The 23,734-nt window shown below is 41.7% G+C and overlaps 1 protein-coding gene across 1 annotated transcript in view; it reads left to right on the top strand.

Annotated features, from left to right (window-relative positions):
- Nucleotides 1-23,734, top strand: part of CRB1 (crumbs cell polarity complex component 1) — a 139,386-nt gene that overhangs the window by 22,728 nt on the left and 92,924 nt on the right. Inside the window, exon 2 of the mRNA XM_040359888.1 lies at nucleotides 19,473-20,003. Coding sequence (XP_040215822.1) covers nucleotides 19,473-20,003 — 531 coding nt within the window. The remainder of the gene's footprint in view (nucleotides 1-19,472; nucleotides 20,004-23,734) is intronic.

Genomic DNA, 23,734 nt, shown 5'->3' with positions numbered 1-23,734 from the left:
TATTGATTCTAAACAGAGAATGGTGTTTTTTTTACTTTCTCCATATTTTGGTATTCCAGAAGTGGGTTCCTGAGTTTGGAGATTCAAAAGAGTTTTGGAAGGGAAAAAATCTCCAACCCAGTGCCCAGGTCTTGCAGGAGACCAGCAGGCTGTGAGTGCAGGTGCACCTTTCCTTTGAAGGACTTGGGCATAGCTCAGTGCTCCCGTTTGGAAACAGGTATGCTCCGCCCAAGAGAAAGCATTCCATGTTCAAGGAGAGATTCCTTGTCTGAGATGCTTAAGCGAGTCTGGGTGACTGAGATGCAAATATACGAAGGAAACTTGGACAGCCGCACTCCAAAAATGTTCTTTTAATTAAAATCGATCACAAAATAAACATACCACAGCAAAAAAAATTGGACCAAAAGCTAACGTTTCGCACTGTAGCTTCAGTGCTTAGTCATAGGGTACTAGCTATGACTAAGCACTGAAGCTACAGAGCGAAACGTTAGCTTTTGTTCCAATTTTTTTTTATGTGGCATGTTTATTTTGTGATCGATTTTAATTAAAAGAACATTTTTGGAGTGCGGCTGTCCAAGTTTCCTTCATATTTTTGCATCACTATTGCATTGCCGTCACACCATTGTTTGGTTCCAGTAAGGAGGTTCTTTGAAGACTATTGAGCGGTTATTTTCTCTCTCTGGGTGACTGAGAGCTGAGATGACTAGGCGAGTCCAGGGGACTGAGAGAATCTGAAAGTCTCAGATGTGTGAGAGAGCCTAGGATCTCAGGAGAACCCCAACAGAGAGACCATGGAGTGTGCCTATGTAACAGGGTACTGCTACTGAATCGGCTGGGATATTCAGGAGTGTGTAGTGCCCCCTTACTTTTCAGTACGGGCGCTACGCTAGAGTAAGTTGGAATGGAAGGATTAGTTACTCCCATTCACGGTTTATGGAAATTTAGGCTGTTGCCAATTTTCAGAATTTGTCCTGTGGGTCAGTCTGCGCTCCGGGGGTGCGTTATCACCCCCGGGCGGCAGCTGGTGCTAGAGGGGTTCTGACAGACCCACCTTCTCCCAGCAGCCAATCAGAGGAGTTCTTCCCTCGTTAGGCATGCTGGGAGGGGGATATATCTGGGTAACCGCCTTTTGGCCGCTCTGTTCTGTGCGGGGCCTGAGTTTCAGGTGCGGTACCCACCTTTAGGGTGCGTGCATCCATGGGCCTCGCCACCGTGGCCTGCTTTACTGGGGTCACGCACCATGCGGAGCCTCATCCCAACCAAGAGAGGGGCCCCAGCGACTGGCTGGGTCCCAACCTTCTGCTGAGAGGATCCTAAGCCGGGAGCTGTGCGATGGGGGATTGGCTCGGGAGAACCTAGAATCAGAGGTTGTCCAGGAGGCCTAGACGAACCATCGGGGATCCGGTCACCACACTGCATGACAGGTATGCTCAAGCTGTCAGTGGGTGACACTATCTGAACTGACTGGGAGGATTCACTCAATCTAATTTCACAAGTCTCAAATTGTCGAGCCTGTGGCAGAGGCCTGTTCCTCCCAGTGATTCTTAAGTGGCACTCTGGCTGCCAGGCCTGTGATAGACGCCTGTCCGGGGGCACTTTACCCACCCTGATTATAGTGGCGACGAATTGTGTTACATTATTGCTGAGAGCAGGCTTCCTCTCTTTCAAATCCAAGGCCTGATACTAAAGTTTCTCAACTTTTCTCTCTTGTGTGTCATGTTGATGTTGGCCATGTTAGGCCTTGGAATAAAGCTTTGAAAACTCAATTGACGTCTGGACACTTGCTCTTTATTCACACTCACAGCTATTACCCCTAGACCAAGTCAAGAAGGTAACTTAAATAGGCCGATCCAAAATTAAACAGCAGCTCCTTCGAGGGTGCGCGCTACAAGTGCTAAGAGAGCCAAGAAAGATGAGAGTGGGCTGCAACTGAAAACACAAAGGTACTGTGTAAGGAGGTCCGAGGGACCAAAATCCAAGAGCCAAGGTTAACACCTAAGCAGTTGCACTGCCACAGTGGGAAAAGGTGCACCTATCTAAAAATAAGAAAAGGTCTGCTTTAAGCGTCTTTTTAAATGACGATGAAACATATTATCTTTTGTGAAGTATACTGATCTTCAATTATTCGATCATAAAAAACACATGTCATTTCTTTAAAAGGGTATTAAAAATAGACATGTGTTAATCTAACGGTCCAGATACAAAAGTCCTGGATCCGCCTGTGTGTATACGATAACACATTCTGTATTGAAGGAAAACACATGGATGCTCAGGCAGACAAAGGGTTAAGAACATAACAAAGAAGCACTAAAAGGGGCTCTGATAATCTAGGTCACCGTCTGTCACTCTTTCAAAGCGACAGACTTAGATTTTATGAGAGGCCCAAATAATAGTGGAAGCAATTAATAAAAATACAAAGGAGATGAGCTCTGAATAAATCTGTTGTAACCATATTCTAATATTTTATTATATTACAGATTAATCAGTTTTATTTATTTTAAAAACAAAGGTAACAAGCTTTTGTGTGCAGAAAAGTACAATGTAAAAGTGATCAGAAAAAGCTTAGACACTGATCAACTTTATACAGGCTGAAAACTAGGCTTAGTGGTGATCACTGCTATGAGTTCAAGTGCCCAGTGAACTGTGTAAACCCTTGTTGTGTTTGTATTGCGTGTAAAACAGCTAAGAAAAAAGGAAGGGATAGTACAGTTATTGCATTCAACAGAAATTATGCATTAAAATATTAAGTAAAAATTTAGTGCGGGTATCTGTTAAGAGTTTCTGCAAAATAAACAGCAACAATATAATATTTATTTTTCTACCAATGCCCTTAGTGATAATTAGATTTCACAGGCTTTTCATCTTCAGAAATCTTTAATTTATTGTTTAACCACTTCAGCCCTGGAAGATTTATCCCCCTTCATGACCAGGCCATTTTTTTTTGCGATACTGCACTGTGTTCCTTTAACTATAAAACATACCCATTAATAAAAAAAATAAAAATAGGACAGTATGTATTCTGCTACAAAAATTTGGCCAAAAAATCCCAATAAGCCTATATATTGATTGTTCTGCACAAAAGTTTTGAGTCTACAAACTATGGGAGAAAGGAGCTGTGTGTTAGTGGGCTTGCTGACTCTCCTGTAGACCAAGGGAGGGGGCGAGTACGACACTCTACACCAGGGAGAAAGCCTTGCATTACTGTGTGGAGTTACAGACAAAAGAACAGGAAATGAGGATTTCTCAGAAGAAATAAGGACATTTAAAAGCAAAATGGAAGGATGAGGTAAGTGAAGGAGGACTACACTAAGGTAAAGGAAGCTATTTAGAAAAAAAAAATTGTACCTTTACAACCCCTTTAAATTTATTTGTTAATCCATTCTCTGTTACCATTTTTGGTCCGCATTGCTATTTAAGCAATTGCTGATGGATACTTTATACTTTAGTCTATCCACCAAACGGCTGCCATACTAGTCTTTTGAGCGGACTACAAGCAAAATGCTGACTATTAAAATCTCTTTGGTCAGCTATATACGTTTTATCTATAGATAACCCACAAAATGGCCACAATACTGTGATTTTGAGCGCACTACAAGAAAATGGCCAAACTAGTACTTCCGGTTTACACCATATATTAGTATTCTTTCAACAGCCAATCCGCTTCCCCTAATGAAGTCACATGAGGTGACGTAATGCATAGGGTGTGGCCAGAGATTGACGTGGACATCTGCCGGAAGTGAAGTGAGAAGGCAAAAACGCTGTGTTTTTATCTTATACGCTTGTTTTATTGTTGTTGATTTAAGTAACCTGATATGATATTAGTTAAAGCAATCTTTTTTAAATTAAATGTGTTCCTACTTACCTCCTTATTAACCTTTAGTTTACCCTAATCAGTTCTAATAAACAACTGTAGCGGGGGCATTTTTGCCTTTTAATCTTGTGTTAATGTTGTGTAATGATATTTCCTGACTAATGCTATAAATTGGTATTTGGCACCATCTAGTGGCTAAAACAGGAAATGGACTTAAGTTATTATTTTGTTGTTTTTCAAGAGCACAGTGAAATAGTATGCAAATCACTTACCCATGAACACTTTGGGCTGAAGTGCATGCTGGGTAGGAGATAAAAAGCCCTGTGGTGGCCATCTTAGGTCTCTTTGTTCCTGGGACGCATGGCCTGCCAGCAGAGCTCTGTATGTGTGCGTGTTCCACAGAGCTCTGGCCTATTGTGCTGATTGAACCAGAGAGCTAGCAGAAGAAAGAAGACCAGAGACTGTGCTGTATTCTTATCGCAAGGCCTTGCAGTGCTGTTACCACTTACTAGGGACTGTAAGGGGGGGATATTGAGTTAATTATACTGTGATATATCATTCTTGCTGAATATTGTGTGCCGCATAGTGGGTTTCATAGTGTCTACATGTTGTGCTGGAAGTGGGAAGGTGCTCAGTGCTGAGGTTGTTGCCTGAGCATTAGTCCCACTTCGAGACACTCCTGCTGAAGCAATACAGGAGGCTCTCAGGCGGTTGCCACTTATAGCCTCTTGTCTCATTGTTGTATACCAATTGTGATTCCATGTTAATGATAAAACCTGTTCTAGTAAAGTTATCTTTTTGCTTTAACACAATCTGTTGTGAGGCTTGTTAATTCTCCAAGCAGGTGTAACAGTGTATGCCCGGGTGACAACACAGGTAAAGTGAATATAATCTGTGTCTATTTATCTGTTATTTATTATTGAGCTTTACATCATCACTGCACCACAGCTGTGTCAAGGGGAGTGAGACCAAATTACTGGGGGGTGTTAAAGCAGAGTACAGGCCCAATCAATTACCAGCGGCTCCTTTGGGGGTAGCGCTACATGTGGGGGCTCGTCTGGGATCCTGTCACTCTGCAAGTAAAACCTGCCCCTTTGGTGCTAGTATGGACCCCCTTACAGTGGTTCAGTTGTGCGAAGCGGAAGGCGCACGCCCAGAAGCGAGTGTGGCGGTTGAACTCCCTGGTGAGAACTGGGATGAAGAGGAGGTCAGGACCATTGTAAAACATTTATCTCCTCATAGGAAAGCATGGGTGATTGCCCTCAGGCCAGCTTGAGGGACTGACCGCACCTATGCACTATTGGAATGGAGAGAGAAAGTACCAGAGAGTTTCCGTGGAAAGAGTGTGCACCTGATTGACGAGATGAAGATTTGCATAGTACATCCACAGGCTCCAGACAAGAGCCCTACCAGTTCAAAGCAGGGGGAGTCAGCTACAAGGAAAATGTACTCCCGGTCATCTCCGGCCACAAGTAGGCTAGAGTTCGTCACACCCAGGAGGGACAATGATGAAGTATTAAGCACCAGCAGGAAAGATCCCCAACTGGAACAGCAATTAGCCACTTTGAAGCGACAATATCGCATGATACCAGAGGAGTTCCAGGAAACCTCTAGAATGGTTGAGGAGCAGATAAAAGAGCTAAGTTCCAAGAGCAAGGGCTCGAGCGACAGCCATCTAAAACAAAAACCTGTCTCAGTTACTCGAAGACATCCCCATCGTGACTTGCCAGAAGTAACAATCAAAAAGGACTTTAAGATTGCTGGCCAGAGAGGCAAAAATGTGTAACAGAGCCAAAATTTTGAATGTCTTTGGGGGACCAAAGAGTCAAACAGGGGGAGTATGTAGCGGGGGCATTTTTGCCTTTTAATCTTGTGTTAATGTTGTGTAATGATATTTCCTGACTAATGCTATAAATTGGTATTTGGCACCATCTAGTGGCTAAAACGGGAAATGGACTTCAGTTATTATTTTGTTGTTTTTCAAGAGCACAGTGAAATAGTATGCAAATCACTTACCCATGAACACTTGGGACTAAAGTGCATGCTGGGTAGGAGATAAAAAGCCCTGTGGTGGCCATCTTAGGTCTCTTTGTTCCTGGGACGCATGGCCTGCCAGCAGAGCTCTGGCCTATTGTGCTGATTGAACCAGAGACCCTTGAAGGAGGTAACCGAGAACTCCTGGTCATCTGTGAAGCAGAACAGTGTGACAGTGTGGTCGCAGCAAACAGACTGAGATCCTGTGGAGCGGAGGCATCCATCTGCCTGGACATCGTGTGGTGAGAGGGCTGATGCCCAGAACTTTGTACTGCTTTTCACACACCTAGACTGAGTGCATAGTATTGCGCTGACCAGTAATCCCACGGAACAGTTCAGTTCTATAGAGCCACATGTGCATAGGCCTCAAGCCTGAATTGATTGTTTGGTGACTGCTGCTGAAGGTGCGCTTCTGGGAAGGAGTGCACAGATACTTTTCACAATTTAAACTACAGTTCCATGTTTTTCTACATTGCTTTATTGATCAGAAAGCCTTTTGGATTACAATCTTTGCCTCACAATAGCTAGCAGAAGAAAGAAGACCAGAGACTGTGCTGTATTCTTATCGCAAGGCCTTGCAGTGCTGTTACCACTTACTAGAGACTGTAAGGGGGGATATTGAGTTAATTATACTGTGATATATCATTCTTGCTGAATACTGTGTGCCGCATAGTAGGGTTCATAGTGTCTACATGGTGTACTGGAAGTGGGAAGGTGCTCAGTGCTGAGGTTGTTGCCTGAGCATTAGTCCCACTTGGAGACACTCCTACTGAAGCAATACAGGAGGCTCTCAGGCGGTTGCCACTTATAGCCTCTTGTCTCATTGTTGTATAGTTGTATACCAATTGTGATTCTATGTTAACAATAAAACCTGTTCTAGTAAAGTTATCTTTTTGCTTTAACACAATCTGTTGTGAGGCTTGTTAATTCTCCAAGCAGGTGTAACAGTGTATGCCCGGGTGACAACACAGGTAAAGTGAATATAATCTGTGTCTATTTATCTGTTATTTATTATTGAACTTTACATCAGCACTGCACCACAGCTGTGTCAAGGGGAGTGAGACCAAATTATTGGGGGGAGTACAGGCCCAATCAATTACCAGCGACTCCTTCGGTGGTAGCGCTACACACCTCATCCACTTAACTATTATTTTCCTAATGATTCTTTTTTGTTTACCTATATACAGTATTTATTAACCATATTTTAGTTTTTTCATACATTTTGCTTGTTAAAGAAGGCTTAATTTGGTTTGTAAATAACGTTGCAATGCTTTATACCAAAATCATAATTTTAGTGTATTTTTAAACATCAACAAATATAAAATAAAATACATAGTTACCTGAAAAATATTTTGTTAAATAGCTAATCAAAGTATGAAAGAACAAAAATTCCATGAGGATAAACAGGTGTCAAAGTTGAATTGGTTAAATAATATTGGGGGATAGTTATTAAAACTGGAGAGTGCAATACCTGGTGCAGCTGTGCATAGAAACCAATTAGCTTCCAGGTTTTATTTTCAAAGCTTAGCTGAACAATCTGAATTTAGAAGCTAATTGGTTACCATGCACAGCTGCACCAGATTAAGATTTTGCAGTCTCCAGTTTTAGTAAATCTCCCCCAAAATGTCTTAACTAGTCCAGCTCTCACACATGTACATGCCCATGGACAAGAGAATTGTTTCTTCCTTATTTTGACCAGTTATACAAAAAAAAGAAAATAAATGTTTTAATTAGGTAAATAACAATTTTTATATGTTTAGAGCAGGGGTCTCCATACTTTTCAAGCAAAGGGCCAGTTTACGGTCTTTCAGACTTCAGGGGGGCCAGATTCTGACCAGTCGGGGTAGAAAATGCCCCAGGGCCGAGCATCAGTGAGAATAAACATGGCCCCAATGTTGGTGGGCAGTAGGAGGAGGAATAGTGCTCCATCATTGCTATTCGTCTAAGAAATAGTGCCCCAATGTTGGTGCCACTGGGAGGAATAGTGCCTCATATCATTGGGAGCAATACTACTCCAAGGGCCAGATGAAGGCTAGCAAAGGGCCACATCTGGCCCTCGAGCCGCAGTTTGGAGACCCCTGGTTTAGAGGCTCACATTTGTTGATGAAAACAGCCCTTTGTTCACAGAGATCTATAGCTCAAGTTGCAATTAACATAAAAAATGAATGGTTCATCACAGTGACCCTTTATTGAAACTCATTGAAGTTTCCATGGAACAAATTGTCCCTTCCCTTCAGGCTAATGCTGTGCTGTCTCTTCCATTCAGCTAATCCATAGTACTCTGTCTCATGGGACCTTTCACATTTATGTGTTGCGTTCACATTTTATCCTACATTACGGCAATTTACATAACCTGCATACGGTGATGCTTTGTGGTGCAATTTATTTTCAAAACACCCGAACTGCATTGTGCCACAACACACGCATGTATTGTGGTGTGCTGTGTTATAAAGTTATGTCGTGCCATTCTGTCTGCATTGTGATGCATTGGCAACTCTTTCAAAATAACTGATTGCAGCACAAAGGGGGAATAGAACCCTAAATGGAAACCCCAATAGGTACGGAAGTTTGGAACTCCAGCATCTCTAGCTCACAACTGTTATAATATATACCACTATTGCATTTGGGCGGTATATTTTTGTACAGATCATGCAGTCTGTATATGTCCCCAATAATTGAATGCTATAAATATACAGAAATCTTGTTTTGCATGCAAGCTCTGGAGTCATAGCAGGCCAAAATCCTATGTGGATCATAAGCTTTTCTGCTGTGAGTGCATTCAGAAACAGGAAAGCAGACACAGGTAAGCTGCTGTTCCTACGGCTTACTGCTCTTTTCATACTTTGCCTAACGTTGTTTTTAACCACATCCAGATGAGGACTGTAGTAAAGCATGTCTTTTCTGGGGTATAAATATCATGTATTTATGTAGAACTGCTGAGAAACACTAACCGATAAATGTTCTGAAATAATATTGACTAATAAGTCTTTATAAGTATTTAACCACTTCCATACTGGGCCTATTCTGGCACTTCTCTACTTCATGTAAAAATCATATTTTTTTGCTAGAAAATTAGTCAGAACCCCCAAACATTATACAGTGGAACCTTGGATTATGAGTATAATCCGTTCCAGGAAAATGCTTGTAATCCAAAGCACTCTTATATTAAAGTGAGTTTCCCCATAGGAAATAAAGGAAACTCAGATGACACAATTTTTTTTTTATTAAAATGCAAAACAAAATACAGTATAAAGTAAACAGTAAACATAAAACAAATTAAACTGCACGCTGTGTATATGTACTGTAAAGCCGTTGTGTATGCTGTACAGTATACAACTCTTTATGCGGCCAGAGGTTGGTGTTTATCTATTTAAAGCCGCTCTGTATACAGTACTGTATGTTCAGTAAAGCCGCTGGTGCACAGCACAACGCTGTATGAGGCCACAGCTCACAGCACTTCCTAGAGAACTCAGGAACTGTTCACATCACTTCCGGGTATGCCTGCCCCTGTTGGGAGTGTCTGTAAGTGTCTCCGGGTGTCTCCAGGAAGCGATGGGAGCCACCATCACCCGCAAATCTCTGGCCACATACAAAGCTGTACTGTATACTGTACACCAGCGGCTTTACTGTACATATACACAGCGGCTTTACATGGATAAGCAGCAGACTCATTCACATTGTGAGTGTAATTCTTTTTTTGTAGAGCCCTGCTCCCAATGACTGGGGCGCTATCCTAAATTTAGAGGGCGTCTGAGCCAATAGTGGGCTCAGACTTTATTGAATTTAATTGAAATTAGCCTCTGTTCTTTCTATGGTTGTGCTTGGTAGGACTTTCCCCTGTTGCCTGTTGGTGGCATTACCACCTCAGGCCCTCGTTGGAACACAAGCGAACCATGGTGTGTTAAGTGACCCTTCTCGGCAGCAGCCCAGTGGGAGTGGTGCCCCGCTGTGCATGCTGGGAAGGGATACTTAAGGGGCAGACACCGTTTTTCAGGGCCCTTCGCCTTGTGGCCCTCCTGGCACGAGGTATGTGTGTGTGATTCCGGCCTCGGGACCACGTTGGTCCGAGGCTGCATCTCTATTAAGTAGGCGAAGCTATGCTGGCTGGGGCCTATGATTCTAAAGGGGATCCCAAGCTGTCCATCCAAGTGGGGGAAGCTGCTTAATGAAGGAGACCAGGGGAGGACCTGCCCTGGAGGGGACGAAGCAACGCAAGCTAATGTCTCGGAATAGGCCTGGTGACTTAGTTAACAAGGGATCCACTGCTCTATTTGTCTTACAGTCCGCCAGGTCGGCTTAAAGGCTCTTTTACTGTAAGCCTGGAAGCAGTGCCGATCCTGACCTCCCTGGGGCCCTAAGCAAAATGACATGGCACATTAAAAATGAGAAGCGGGGGGGGGCGCTGACGACAGTGACATGTCACATTAAAGAAAGTTGAGAAGCGGGGGTAGGGGGTGTTCTGCTGTCAGAAATTACATCTTACATTAAATTGAGAAGCAGGGGGTGCTGACTTCTTACCTCTTCTCCCATGCAGCCAGCGATTTGAGAAGCGGGGTGAGGGGGCGAAAATTACTTTTCACCAGGCGGGGCCTCTAGTAATTTGGGAGGCCCTTCGCAGCTTTGCAGGGGCCCTAAGCGGCTTGCATAGTGAGCCTATAGGGCAGATTGGCCCTGCCTGGAAGTTCAGGACTTAATTCCTGTGGCAGAGGATTCCTGGCTATACATCTTTCGTTCTCAGACGGTCTGTGGCAGAGACTGTTCTCAAACTGTTAGTGCATCATTCCGGCTGCTAGGCCATGTGAGAGGGGTCTATCCGTTTGAGCAATACCCACTCTGGAGAGAGTGGTGAATACTATTTTTGTGCATTCTGTATCGCGTACCTGAACCATCCCCTTCTCTCTACTCTCCACTTTCTTCACAAGTTTATTGCAGCAAAAATAAAACCTAACAGTTGAAGGTTTTACATCTTGTGTGGACATTGCAATTTCTATAGACTTGACAACGAACTTCGAGGTAACGTGCAAAACTCAAATCTAACCAGCAGCTCCTTCAGGGGAAGTGCTACATTTTTTACATAAAAACACGTTTGTATATCAAGACAGCGCTTGTATATCAAGGCACATTTAAAAAACAAAAGTTGCTTGTCTGTCAAAACGCTCGTAAACCACGTTACTCGTAAACCAAGGTTTCACTGTATATGTTTTTTAGCAGACACCCCAGGGAATAAAATAGCGGTCATTGCAACTTTTTATCTTGCACGGTATTTGTGCAATCATTTTTCAAACGCCTTTTTTGGGGAAAAAAATGGTTTCATGAATTAAAGAATAACAAAACAGTAAAGTTAGCCCAATTTTTTTGTATAATGTGAAAGATGATGTTATGAGTAAATAGATATCTAACATGTCACGCTTTAAAATTTAGCACACTCATGGAATGGCGCCAAACTTCAGTACTTAAAAATTCCCATAGGCGATGCTTTAATTTTTTTTACAGGTTACCAGTTTAGACAGGAGGTCTAGTGCTAGAATTGTTGCACACACTCTAATGCACGCGTCGATACCTCACATGTGTGGTTTGAACCGGGTTTACATACAGTACAGACCAAAAGTTTGGACACACCTTCTCATTCAAAGAGTTTTCTTTATTTTCATGACTATGAAAATGGTAGACTCACACTGAAGGCATCAAAACTAAATATAAAAATAAATAAAATATATTTCATATTCTAGGTTCTTCAAAGTAGCCACTTTTTGCTTTGATTACTGCTTGGCACACTCTTGGCATTCTCTTGATGAGCTTCAATAGGTAGTCACCTGGCGCAGCACCCCATCACTCTCTTTCTTGGTCAAATAGCCCTTACACAGCCTGGAGGTTCATTTGGGGTCATTGTCCTGTTGAAAAATAAATGATGGTCCAACTAAACGCAAACCGGATGGAATAGCATGCCGCTGCAAGATGCTGTGGTAGCCATGCTGGTTCAGTATGCCTTCAATTTTGATTAAATCCCCAACAATGTCACCAGCAAAGCACCCCCACACCATCACACCTCCTCCTCCATGCTTCACGGTGGGAACCAGGTATGTAGAGTCCATCTGTTCACCTTTTCTGCGTCGCACAAAGACACGGGGGTTGGAACCAAAGATCTCAAGTTTGGACTCATCAGACCAAAGCACAGATTTCCACTGGTCTAATGTCCATTCCTTGTGTTCTTAAGCCCAAACAAGTCTCTTCTGCTTGTTGCCTTTCTTTAGCAGTGGTTTCCTAGCAGATATTCTGCCATGAAGGCCTGATTCACACAGTCTCCTCTTAACAGTTCTAGAGATGTGTCTGCTGCAAAAGGTGGCTACTTTGAAGAACCTAGAATATGAAATATATTTTCAGTTGTTTGACACTTTTTTGTTATGTATAATTCCACATGTGTTAATTCATAGTTTGGATGCCTTCCGTGTAAAACCACAATTTTCATAGTCATGAAAATAAAGAAAACTCTTTGATTGAGAAGGTGTGTCCAAACTTTTAGTCTGTACTGTATGTGGGCGGGACTTACGTGTGTGTGTTCGCTACTGAGCGCGAGCTACCGGGGACAGGGGCGTTATAAAAAAATGTCTTACACTTTTTTTTACATTTTTTTTATCACTTTTATTCCTATTACAAGGAATGTATATATCCCTTGTAATAGGAATTGTTAGTGACAGGTCCTCTTTATGGAGAGATGCAGGGTCAATAAGACCCCACATCGCTCCTCCAGGCTGGAAAGCATGAGATTCACTGATCTCATGCTGACAGCCGCAATTGCAGCTTTGTTTACTTCCGGGAACATTATGACTTCTCACGCCCGGGCCTCCGACAGTCATAGAGATGACTGGTAAGCATCTGGTCACCGGAAATCTCTATCGTCGTGAGCCAGCGCCGGACGATTACAGGATGGCGGCGGTAGGGGGGATGTCCCCTTCCGTCGCCTATAAGAACGATCAAGCAGAGGAACTGCCAATATGATCACTCTTATCGTGCACAGAATCGCCGGCTGAAAAGATGGATATCTGAATGATGCCTGTAGCTGCAGGCATCATTCAGATACCCCCCCTCCTCACTTCGAAAGTCCAGAACGTCATATGAGGTCCAGCGGTAGGGAAGTGGTTAACTCCACTTTCGTGGGGAAAAAAATAGCAAATGAAAAAAAAATAATATAGCATATTACAAATTCCAATTCAAGTCATATTTGTAATTGCATGTTATAAAACAAATTGGCTTTCCTTTTCAATCTGCAGCTCTAAAATTTTGTAAAATGCAATGCAATATGGCTACCTGGAGATGTTCTGTATACAGAATGTGTACTGACCACCCCCCCAGAAACATCACTTTCTGTTTGTTTGATTGGCTCACAGATTTTCCCAGAAGCCTGCACTAAGATACAAGTTAGATTTCAGGCCTCCCCTGCAACAAAATTTCATTTTTGGCAAGATATTACCAATAGGAAATTACGTCTAAAGGGACGCAGCCCCTTCAATTTACCTCATTCGAGCCCTGCAGATGCAGAAACTGATTGGTAATTATGAAACCACTCCCATACTGATTCGCTCACCACATGGACACAGACAAACATACAGGGATTTCTTCAGAATAACAAAAGGTAGGAATCTGCTACAAAGTTAGTTAAAATCCTTGCAATGTACATTGATCACATAGAGGGGAATGTTTTTTTCTTATCGAAAGTGGAGTTACTCTTTAGGGTAAAACTATAAGTTAAACTTTTGTTTTAATTTTGGATAATGTAAGGGAGGGTCACCTTCACTTCCTGTTCATAGCCAAAACAGAAAGTGAGAAGAAAATCTGCAAATTAGGGGTATCCCTTGGAGCCCCCATGCCCCACCCCCTCCCCCCCTTGCCAGAACTAGTGACCCATTGGAAGATTTCCCCTCTATCCTGGAGACAACCCAAAATTTGGGATTTTCTTTTACTTTCACTTTTAATGATAATGGTAAACAGGAAAATAGAGAGGGTCAATCTCTGTAACGGGGCATGGACAGCAATAAAAACCTGACAGGGGTTCTAACCCTTCTCCACTCTATCCAAAAAAAGTTCCGACCTTTAGTTATACTTTAGGCAAAAAGTATTTGCTTTAATACATAAATTCAATGATGGTATTGCTTTGTGTAACCAGAAGTTGTCTAACTACATGTATACTTGATGACAATTAAAGTCTACATTTACTTTAATTTCTGCTAATTTGTTTTGCTTCTTAAATTCTGCTTGAGCAACTGAATTTTCTGCCATGTCAATTCACATTGTGATTGCTTGTCTGCAAGGTCTGGCATCTCCTGCTGTGTGGTAGAAATTCACAGGATGCCAAAAATTAATCCCTAAACTTGTTTTTTCCATGTCACGGCTCTGGAACATTAGTGATAAAACAGTGCCAATTTATCCGTGTTCTCAAAATGCAGTACCTGTTCTTGTATTATCACTAAATATACATTATACAGATTGTATTATTGTCACAAATAGATGGAATTACATCTTCATAATACATATAATTCTTTATATTACCACTAAACCCTTCCCTGAATGTCATTAACAAGATAATTCCAAATCATTAATCCATTTAAGACACCAGCTTTTGGTGTGTTTATCTTGCAGGACATATAAAATTGGTACCCTATAATAAGATTCATCTTTTGTTTCTCTAGTTACCATGGCAATGCTTTTGGATGGGTATCAACTGGTTTCTATAGCAACTAATTGAATAGCTGCTAACAACATTGCTGTCCTGATGCAGAGTAAGACAGATTTGCAGTTTTTATGCAAGTCTGAAGGTGTATGTAAAACAGTTTGTGTCCGTTAATAATTTAAATTAAACAGCTATTCTATTCATACATATTTAATTTTTTTAGTTTTCATCCAGGGAAAGAACAAATTATATATATATATATATATATATATATATATATATATATATATATATATATATATATATATATATATACATATATATATATATATATATATATATATATATATATATATATATAATATATTGCAGCTTACCAGTTCTAATGCCTCAGGTCTCGTACACATGACCGTTTTCCTCTGCAAAATCCATCAAGAAAAATGTTGGCAGAGCATTTTTGCGAGGAAAACCGGTCGTGTGTATGTTTTTCGTCGAAAAAACTGTTGTGGATCTCGACGAGAAAAAAAGAGAACATGCTCTCTTTTTTCTCGTCGGGAGTCTCAATTTCCTCGTCGTGTTTCTCGTCGGGCTGGTTTACGACGAGAAACACGTTCGTGTGTATGCTTAGAAACCCGCGCATGCTCAAAATAAAGTATGAGACGGGAGCGCACCTTTGGTAAAAGTAGCGTTCGTAATGGAGATAGCACATTCGTCACGCTGTAACAGACTGAAAAGCGCAAATCGTCTCTCACCAAACTTTTACTTAACACGCAGTAACATGAGATTAGCAAAAGCAGCCACAAGAGTGGCGCAAGTGGAATCAAACTTCCCCTTTATAGTGCCGTTGTACGTGTTGTACATCACCGCGTTTGAGAATGATGAGATTTTGTCTTGACAGTGTACATGCAAAGAAAGCCTCGTTGAGGAAAACAATGTTTCTTTTACGTCGAGATTCTCAGTTGTGTGTACGAGGCCTCATACACACGATCAGTTTTCCCGACAAGAAAAGTGCGATGTGAGGTTTTTAGTCAGGAATTCCGACTGTGTGTATGCTCCATCACACTTTCTGTCAGTTTTCCTGCCAAGAAAAGATTGAGAGCAGGATCTCAATTTTCGTGACAGGAAAAGTTCCTATCGCGAATCACGGTCGTCCGTATGCAATTACAACGCGGAAAAAAACGCGCATGCTCAGAATCAAGCCGAAGAGCTTGCCTATTGAACTTCATTGATCTCGGCTCGTCGTACGTGTTGTACGTCACCGTGTTCTTGACGTTCGGAATTTCAGACTAAAATATAATATATTGCAGCTTATCAGTTCTAATGCCTCAGGCCTCGTACACATGACCGTTTTCCTCTGCAAAATCCATCAAGAAAAATGTTGGCAAAGCATTTTTGCGGGGAAACCGGTCGTGTGTATGTTTTTCGTCGAAAAAACTGTCATGGATCTCGACGAGAAAAAAAGAGAACATGCTCTCTTTTTTCTCGTCGGGAGTCTCAATTTCCTCGTCGTGTTTCTCGTCGGGCTGGTTTACGACGAGAAACACGTTCATGTGTATGCTTAGAAACCCGCGCATGCTCAGAATAAAGTATGAGACGGGAGCGCGCCTTTGGTAAAAGTAGCGTTCGTAATGGAGATAGCACATTCGTCACGCTGTAACAGACTGAAAAGCGCAAATCGTCTCTCACCAAACTTTTACTTAACACGCAGTAACATGAGATTAGCAAAAGCAGCCACAAACGTGGCGCAAGTGGAATCAAACTTCCCCTTTATAGTGCCGTCGTACGTGTTGTACATCACCGCTTTTGAGAATGACGAGATTTTGTCTTGACAGTGTATATGCAAAGAAAGCCTCGTTGAGGAAAACAATGTTTCTTTTACGACGAGATTCTCAGTCGTGTGTACGAGGCCTCATACACACGATCAGTTTTCCCGACAACAAAAGTGCGATGTGAGGTTTTTAGTCAGGAATTCCGACTGTGTGTATGCTCCATCACACTTTCTGTCAGTTTTCCTGCCAAGAAAAGATTGAGAGCAGGATCTCAATTTTCATGACAGGAAAAGTTCCTATCGCGAATGACGGTCGTCCGTATGCAATTACAACGCGGAAAAAAACATGCATGCTCAGAATCAAGCCGAAGAGCTTGCCTATTAAACTTCATTGATCTCGGCTCGTCGTACGTGTTGTACGTCACCGTGTTCTTGACGTTCGGAATTTCAGACAAGATTAGCGTGACCGTGTGTATGCAAGACAAATTTCAGCCGTTTTCCTGCTGGAAATTTTTTTTTGATTGGCTCATACATATTTGACATACACAAAATTTGAATAAAATAAACAATCTTAATAAAAAAATGTACTTCTTTTCATGCAAAAAGTAGCGGCCACTCATTACAAAAATGAAATAAAATCATTTTGTGCAAGGTAATCAAAACTGTTTTAATTCTGCTCAAATTTACTACTACTACTAGAAAATGAGAATTAGCATTTGGCACAAGATGGTGATTGTGCAAAGAACAATGATACAAATTTCAATGGTAAACATGGGTCAACAGCAAGTCAAGAGATGCTTTGCGATTGGAGCTATAAGCAGTGGCAAGGTGTGTTTTCTTTCTTTTTGTTCAGTGGGAAACCATTGTTAGGACAAGGTCAGCACAAAGGTGTTAGGACAAAGCGTGTTTGGCCATACTTCTCATGTGGGTCACAGTGCACTTAGTTTTGCACTCCTGTGACCCAGAATCAGTCGACAGCAGGCTAAAGTCCACTGTTGCCTGATGTCACAAACCCACTGCGGTGAGAGGATCACAAAAATTATGTCAGGATCCACCAAGATTCCTGACTAGCAGCTGGCTCAGCCTCTCAGCGCACTGCTCCCACTTTTGACCATGCAAAATTCCACCGTGAGTCCGTCGGAAGTCCGACGGAAAGATAGAGAACAGGTTCTCTATCTAAGGTCTGTCGTATTTCCGACAAAAAAAGTCAGATGGAGGCTACACACGGCTGGAATTTCTGAAAAAGAAAGGCTGTCTGACTTTTTTTCTTGGAAAGTCTGACCGTGTGTACGAGGCATTACTGCTCTCTGCTCACAGCGAACTGAGAACTGAAATCATTGGTCAGGTGATCTCTCAGTTCTCAGGCTTAGAGGTGGTGGGTAATTAATTATACAGTTTTGGAAGGATGTGGGAATTGGATCAAACAATTGGTTGACATCATTTGATCTTGGTTCGGATGCTTTGGGATATTTCTTGCACTTAAATGAGATACCCCTTTATAAATATAAAAAAAGTTGTTGGTAGCACACATGCTGAATGCTGCCCGGGCATGTATTGCAGATCTCTGGAAGTCTACAGCTACACCACCTCTGAAACGTTGGTTTTCTAGAATAGATGAAATTAGGACAATGGAATACATGACAGCATCTTTCTATGGTAGAGAGGAGGAATCTATGGAAACCTGGCAGCCATGGACAACCTTTACTTGCACACCCCAGTATGTTGATTGTTTAGTTTTTAAATATTAAGCTTAAATGTGCGCCTGGCCTGATGGGTTATTCCTTGGGGGGGGGGGGGTGTTGGAAGTTGTGAAGCTTGTTAGTTTGTTGTGTTGGGGTCAGGGGAAAAGGTATTTTTTTTCTTTTAAAGTAGAGAAAGGAAGGTATAAGAAAGGAAGACTCCAAGCAGTGATATGAAAGTAATGTATCTCAGGTTAAGAGTAGTTGTAATATTCATTATTAGGCATACTGTGTGGCCTTACAATTCTAGTTTTATGAATTCAATATGTTATTCTGCTGGTTTATTTTCTCTATTTGATAGGCCTAAAAGCTAGATTTATTTTCTATTCCAACGTATGTTTATTCCTTCCCTTGATATTGTTTATATATTGTTTGCAGTATATGTTTTTGTTACAACTGAAAAATTTGAATAAAAAATTATATAAAAAAAAAGAGGTGGTGGGTAGAGATGGGCCAAACGACCCCCTATTCGGTTCACAGCAGCTCTCCTGAACAGGGGAAAAGTTCTAACCCGAACAGCGAACCCCATTGAAGCCTATGGGAGCTGAACAGGAAAAATCAAAATAGCCCATTGAAGACTTATATGCAAGTAATTGGCCATAAAAGGGGTATAGGGGTCTGGGTACTGCCCTGGGATACATGTTTTAATGCTACAAAGTGACATTGCCAGAGGGCCCTGTGCTTACCTATATAAGAACTGTCAAAGCACGGAGGACACAGACACATTTGTGTGTTTACACACACAAATCCCTGTGCTGGCGACCGTGCCCACGCCCCTTGGCCATGCTTATCTGGTCCCCCTGCTGGGGGCTCTTAAAGGATACAACGTACCCATACAGGGTTTCGCCCAGCAGAGACATTCTGCCGACTTATATCGGCGTGAGCCAGTCAGCAACTGGTTAGTTCTGCTGTCAGTGGGGAAACCCATTGACAGCTGATGAATCATCAGTTGTTAAGGACACCAGCTTTGCCCAATCAGGGCACAGAATGCACTGGGCAACCCGCAGTGCATTGCAGGGTTCGACGGGGCGAATACCCTGAAATTTCAGGTAACCGCCAAACAGGCAAATGTTCGGCCTGAACTCATTCGCCCAACACTAGAGGGGGGGGGGGGGGCAGCTGTAGCATTGGACTGATGCTGCATAAGGTAGATAGGTATGTTTTTATTTTTTTACAATGCCACACTTTTACTTTTAAATACGAATGCGAATACCTGAAAGTAGTGAACCGTATTAATATCTTGAAGTGCGCATGAAACATTTGGTGAGAGCTCAGTGGAGTTCTTATTTCCTATGATTATCAGATGGTATTGGTGATCCATCTGGGATGAATGTCATGAGCACCAGAGATGAGCTCTCAACTCCCAGCACTTCTGTAGCATCATCCCTTGAACTGTGCAGTAAGGTATCATATTATTTTTACAGATGTATTAAATGTCTTTTTTTTATTTCCTAGGTACTGTCTGTGAAGAAAGCCTAACACCCTGCTCTTCTGCTCCATGTAAATATGACGAGCCCTGCACATCTGTTGTAGGCTGTGCAGACTCTGATCCCTGCCTCTCAAATCCATGCCCAAAGAATGCAACGTGCCAGGTTACTCTTGATACAGGGACCTATGAATGCCGCTGTCAAGCAGGATTCAAGGGAAAAAATTGTGATATTCAAATGCGTAGATGCCACAGGAATCTTTGCAGACATGGAGGACAGTGCTATGTGGCAGAAAGAGGTTCCACCTGCTTTTGTGCTATAGGTTATAAGGGGACATTCTGTGAAACTCCAGAAGACGAGTGCCTTTGGAACCCCTGCCAGAATGGGGCTGTGTGCAGGGAAAGGGGAAATGGACAAGCATGTTACTGTGTTCCTGGTTTTCAAGGAGCATTGTGTAACATTGAGGTGGATGAATGTATTTCTAATCCCTGCCAGCATGGAGGTACATGCCTCAATCAGATTGGAAGATATACTTGTGTCTGTCCATTAGAGTTTACAGGTAAATATATCTACATTCTGTAATAATGTGAGATTAAAACAACTTATTTCTGCAGCAACAGGACATGCAATACAATGTAAAAGTCCTTGCACACAGTCTTTAAAATCCAGATCATTGCCACCAGCTATCCTCCAACAGCACAAGGTAATGTACAGTCCCTAAAAAAACAAAAGGGAACGGCAAGGGCATTGATCTGCTGCAATAAAACACTTATTTAATATAGAAGCAAAGGCAAATGTGTTTGCTGCATTCAAATATTCCTGAGGAGCGGAGGGCTATGTCCACAGCCACCTTGGTGAAGGGGAGCACTGGCACTGAGGCAAGCTCTGCATGTATGACCAAAAATGTTCCAGACAGCTGTCAGGCTGAGGAAAGATGGACAGATTCCCGCAACAGAACAGCTACTGCAGACTGATTGGAAGCATGTACAACCTACTGTCTCTCGCTGTTTGGAATTGTAACTTTAGTCCCTCTTTCTTAAGCCTGACAGGACCCAGAAATGAAACATCCTAATATTGGAGCAATTATGTTTTGGGAGATTGTCCTGTAATATATACAGTACAGACCAAAAGTTTGGACACACCTTCTCATTCAAAGAGTTTTCTTTATTTTCATGACCATGAAAATTGTAGATTCACACTGAAGGCATCAAAACTATGAATTATACATAACAAAAAAGTGTGAAACAACTGAAAATATATTTCATATTCTAGGTTCTTCAAAGTAGCCACCTTTTGCTTTGATTACTGCTTGGCACACTCTTGGCATTCTCTTGATGAGCTTCAAGAGGTAGTCACCTGGCGAAGCACCCCATCACTCTCCTTCTTGGTCAAATAGCCCTTACACAGCCTGGAGGTGTGTTTGGGGTCATTGTCCTGTTGAAAAATAAATGATGGTCCAACTAAATGCAAACCGGATGGAATAGCATGCTGCTGCAAGATGCTGTGGTAGCCATGCTGGTTCAGTATGCCTTCAATTTTGAATAAATCCCCAACAGTGTCACCAGCAAAGCACCCCCACACCATCACACCTCCTCCTCCATGCTTCACGGTGGGAACCAGGCATGTAGAGTCCATCCGTTCACCTTTTCTGCGTCGCACAAAGACACGGAGGTTGGAACCAAAGATCTCAAGTTTGGACTCATCAGACCAAAGCAGAGATTTCCACTGGTCTAATGTCCATTCCTTGTGTTCTTTAGCCCAAACAAGTCTCTTCTGCTTGTTGCCTTTCTTTAGCAGTGGTTTCCTAGCAGATATTCTACCATGAAGGCCTGATTCACACAGTCTCCTCTCAACAGTTCTAGAGATGTGTCTGCTGCAAAAGGTGGCTACTTTGAAGAACCTAGAATATGAAATATATTTTCAGTTGTTTCACACTTTTTTGTTATGTATAATTCCACATGTGTTAATTCATAGTTTTGATGCCTTCAGTGTGAATCTACAATTTTCATAGTCATGAAAATAAAGAAAACTCTTTGAATGAGAAGGTGTGTCCAAACTTTTGGTCTGTACTGTATATATGTTTTTTATTACTACATTTAGGTAATTTTATATATTTTTCACTTTATGAAGTGAAGATTTCTATACAATTGATTTAGTTGCCTTCAAAGTCTCAGCAGAGAATTTTTATATGGGTGTATAATGACTGTAGGGATGGTGGCAACCTCTGTCCACACAGAAACCCGCTCTTTATTTTAAATATTGGAGCTGTTAATTCAGTGCCCCAGTATATTAACATCTGACATGTAATAATAAACATAGGGCACCAATGGGTACAGAAAATGTATTTTATGAAATGCTTATAAAGCTTACTTTTAATTCATTAACTACAAATTATTAAGTATGAATAATTAAATGATATAATATAAGATAAAAAAAAGTTTACTAGTTAAAAGTGTACATAAAAAATGATTGTAAATGAAAAATGTACTGTATAAAAACAACAAGAAGTGGAACTTCACTAGTTCTGGGTTTCAGTGGAATGCAAAAAACACACAATCAATTATTGTAATCATTCAATGAATGAAACATTAATTACCATCTCTCACCTACAGTATAATGGGGATTCATAATAAAGATCATAGATGGCGACAGGTTACTGCAAACAGTATGATCCTAGTCATGAAGAAGGAGAAATACTTTGTATATAATTGTTTCTAATTGGTACTAGATATTTCCTACAAATACAAATTAGAGCTAATCTCAAATTCTTTCTTTAAACCTCTGAGGGAAACGCTATTCAACACAAAGATTATATTTCGTTTACCTCTTATAAAATGCTGAGAAGTGTTCTTATTCCTAGATATGTAAGAATGACCTCAATGCCTAACAGGGTTAGAACTTTCCTATTAGACCTCTTTCACATAGTACTGATGTTTGAGCTTCTGCTTTTTTGGACATAATTTCAGGCATTGGTTTTGCGTGAATTTGCGCATATTTATGCATGTATATCTGCCCACATAATACCCTCCTAAGGAAAATCCATTCATATTTTTGCTCATATATGTGCATATTTGTGTGCACCGGTGCAAAATAATGATTGGTAACATTGTAAAAAATGGCCAGCATTTTATATCAATAAAAAAAAAAAAACACTGTACTGAGTTTTTTCAACCTGCAGTGTGCAAGAGGCCTAATCCAGACTACCTTTTTCAATCAATCCTCTGCTCTCTTAACCTAGTGCAAATGAGCCTGATTGTGCACCCTTCATATATTAGACCACATGGGCACCTCAGACCATATACTGTATAATAAGTTGTGTGAAGCTTTTAATAAATTGTTGAATATTGAAATTTTTACCCTCAGTGTCCAGGAAACAATTTTGCCAATGGAAAATAAAATGACAAACTAAGTACTGTATATACTCGAGTATAAGCCGAGTTTTTCAGCACATTTTTTTTGTGCTTAAAATGCCCCCCCTCAGCTTATGCTCGAATCACCTTTTTGTGCCTGATCTCCCGGACTTTGGGGACCCGGTACTGGCCGGCCATAGGTCCCCTGGACCCCAAACTTGGCACACTCTTCCTCTACAAGTGTGCAAAGTTTGTTGTCTGGTGGACCTACGGCCGGGGAGCACCGATTTTTCAAAGCCGGGCACCCCTTCTATAGATTCCCATGTTAAACGGCAATTTCCCTGGTGATTTGGGGACCCGGTACCAGCCGGTCATAGGTCCCCTGGACCCGAAACTTGGCACACATGTAGCCCCATTTCTCCTCTACAAGTGTGCAAAGTCTGTTGTCTGGGGGACCTACAGCTGGGGAGCACTAGTTTTTCAAAGCCAGGCACCCCTTCCATAGACTCCCATGTTAAACGTCAGTATAGTCATGGACACAGTGAGGCATGGGCACAGTGAGGCATGGGCACAGTGAGGCATGGACACAGTGAGGCATGGGCGCAGTGAGGCATGGGCGCAGTGAGGCATGGACACAGTGAGGCATGCACATGGACACAGTGAGGCAAGGTGAGGCACAGTGAATCATGCAGATGGACACCTTAGGCTTATACTCGATTCAATAAGTTTTCCCATTTTTTTTGTGGTAAAATAAGGTGCCTCGGTTTATATTCGGGTCGGCTTATACTCGAGTATATACGGTACTTCCTTTTCTTTCAAAAATATGTGCCTTGTGTATATTTAGAAAGTTTGGTATATCTCTAATTGATGTTCTAAACACTTTTAATTTACTTGGGGAAAGAGATTCCTAATATTCCTGGCTCTCCCAAACACTGTTTTT

Source organism: Rana temporaria, chromosome 7 (genome assembly GCF_905171775.1).
Source record: "Rana temporaria chromosome 7, aRanTem1.1, whole genome shotgun sequence".
Classification (NCBI taxonomy): Eukaryota; Metazoa; Chordata; class Amphibia; order Anura; family Ranidae; genus Rana; species Rana temporaria.
Note: the sequence above shows the minus strand (reverse complement) of the source record. Positions and strands in the feature narration are given on the sequence as shown.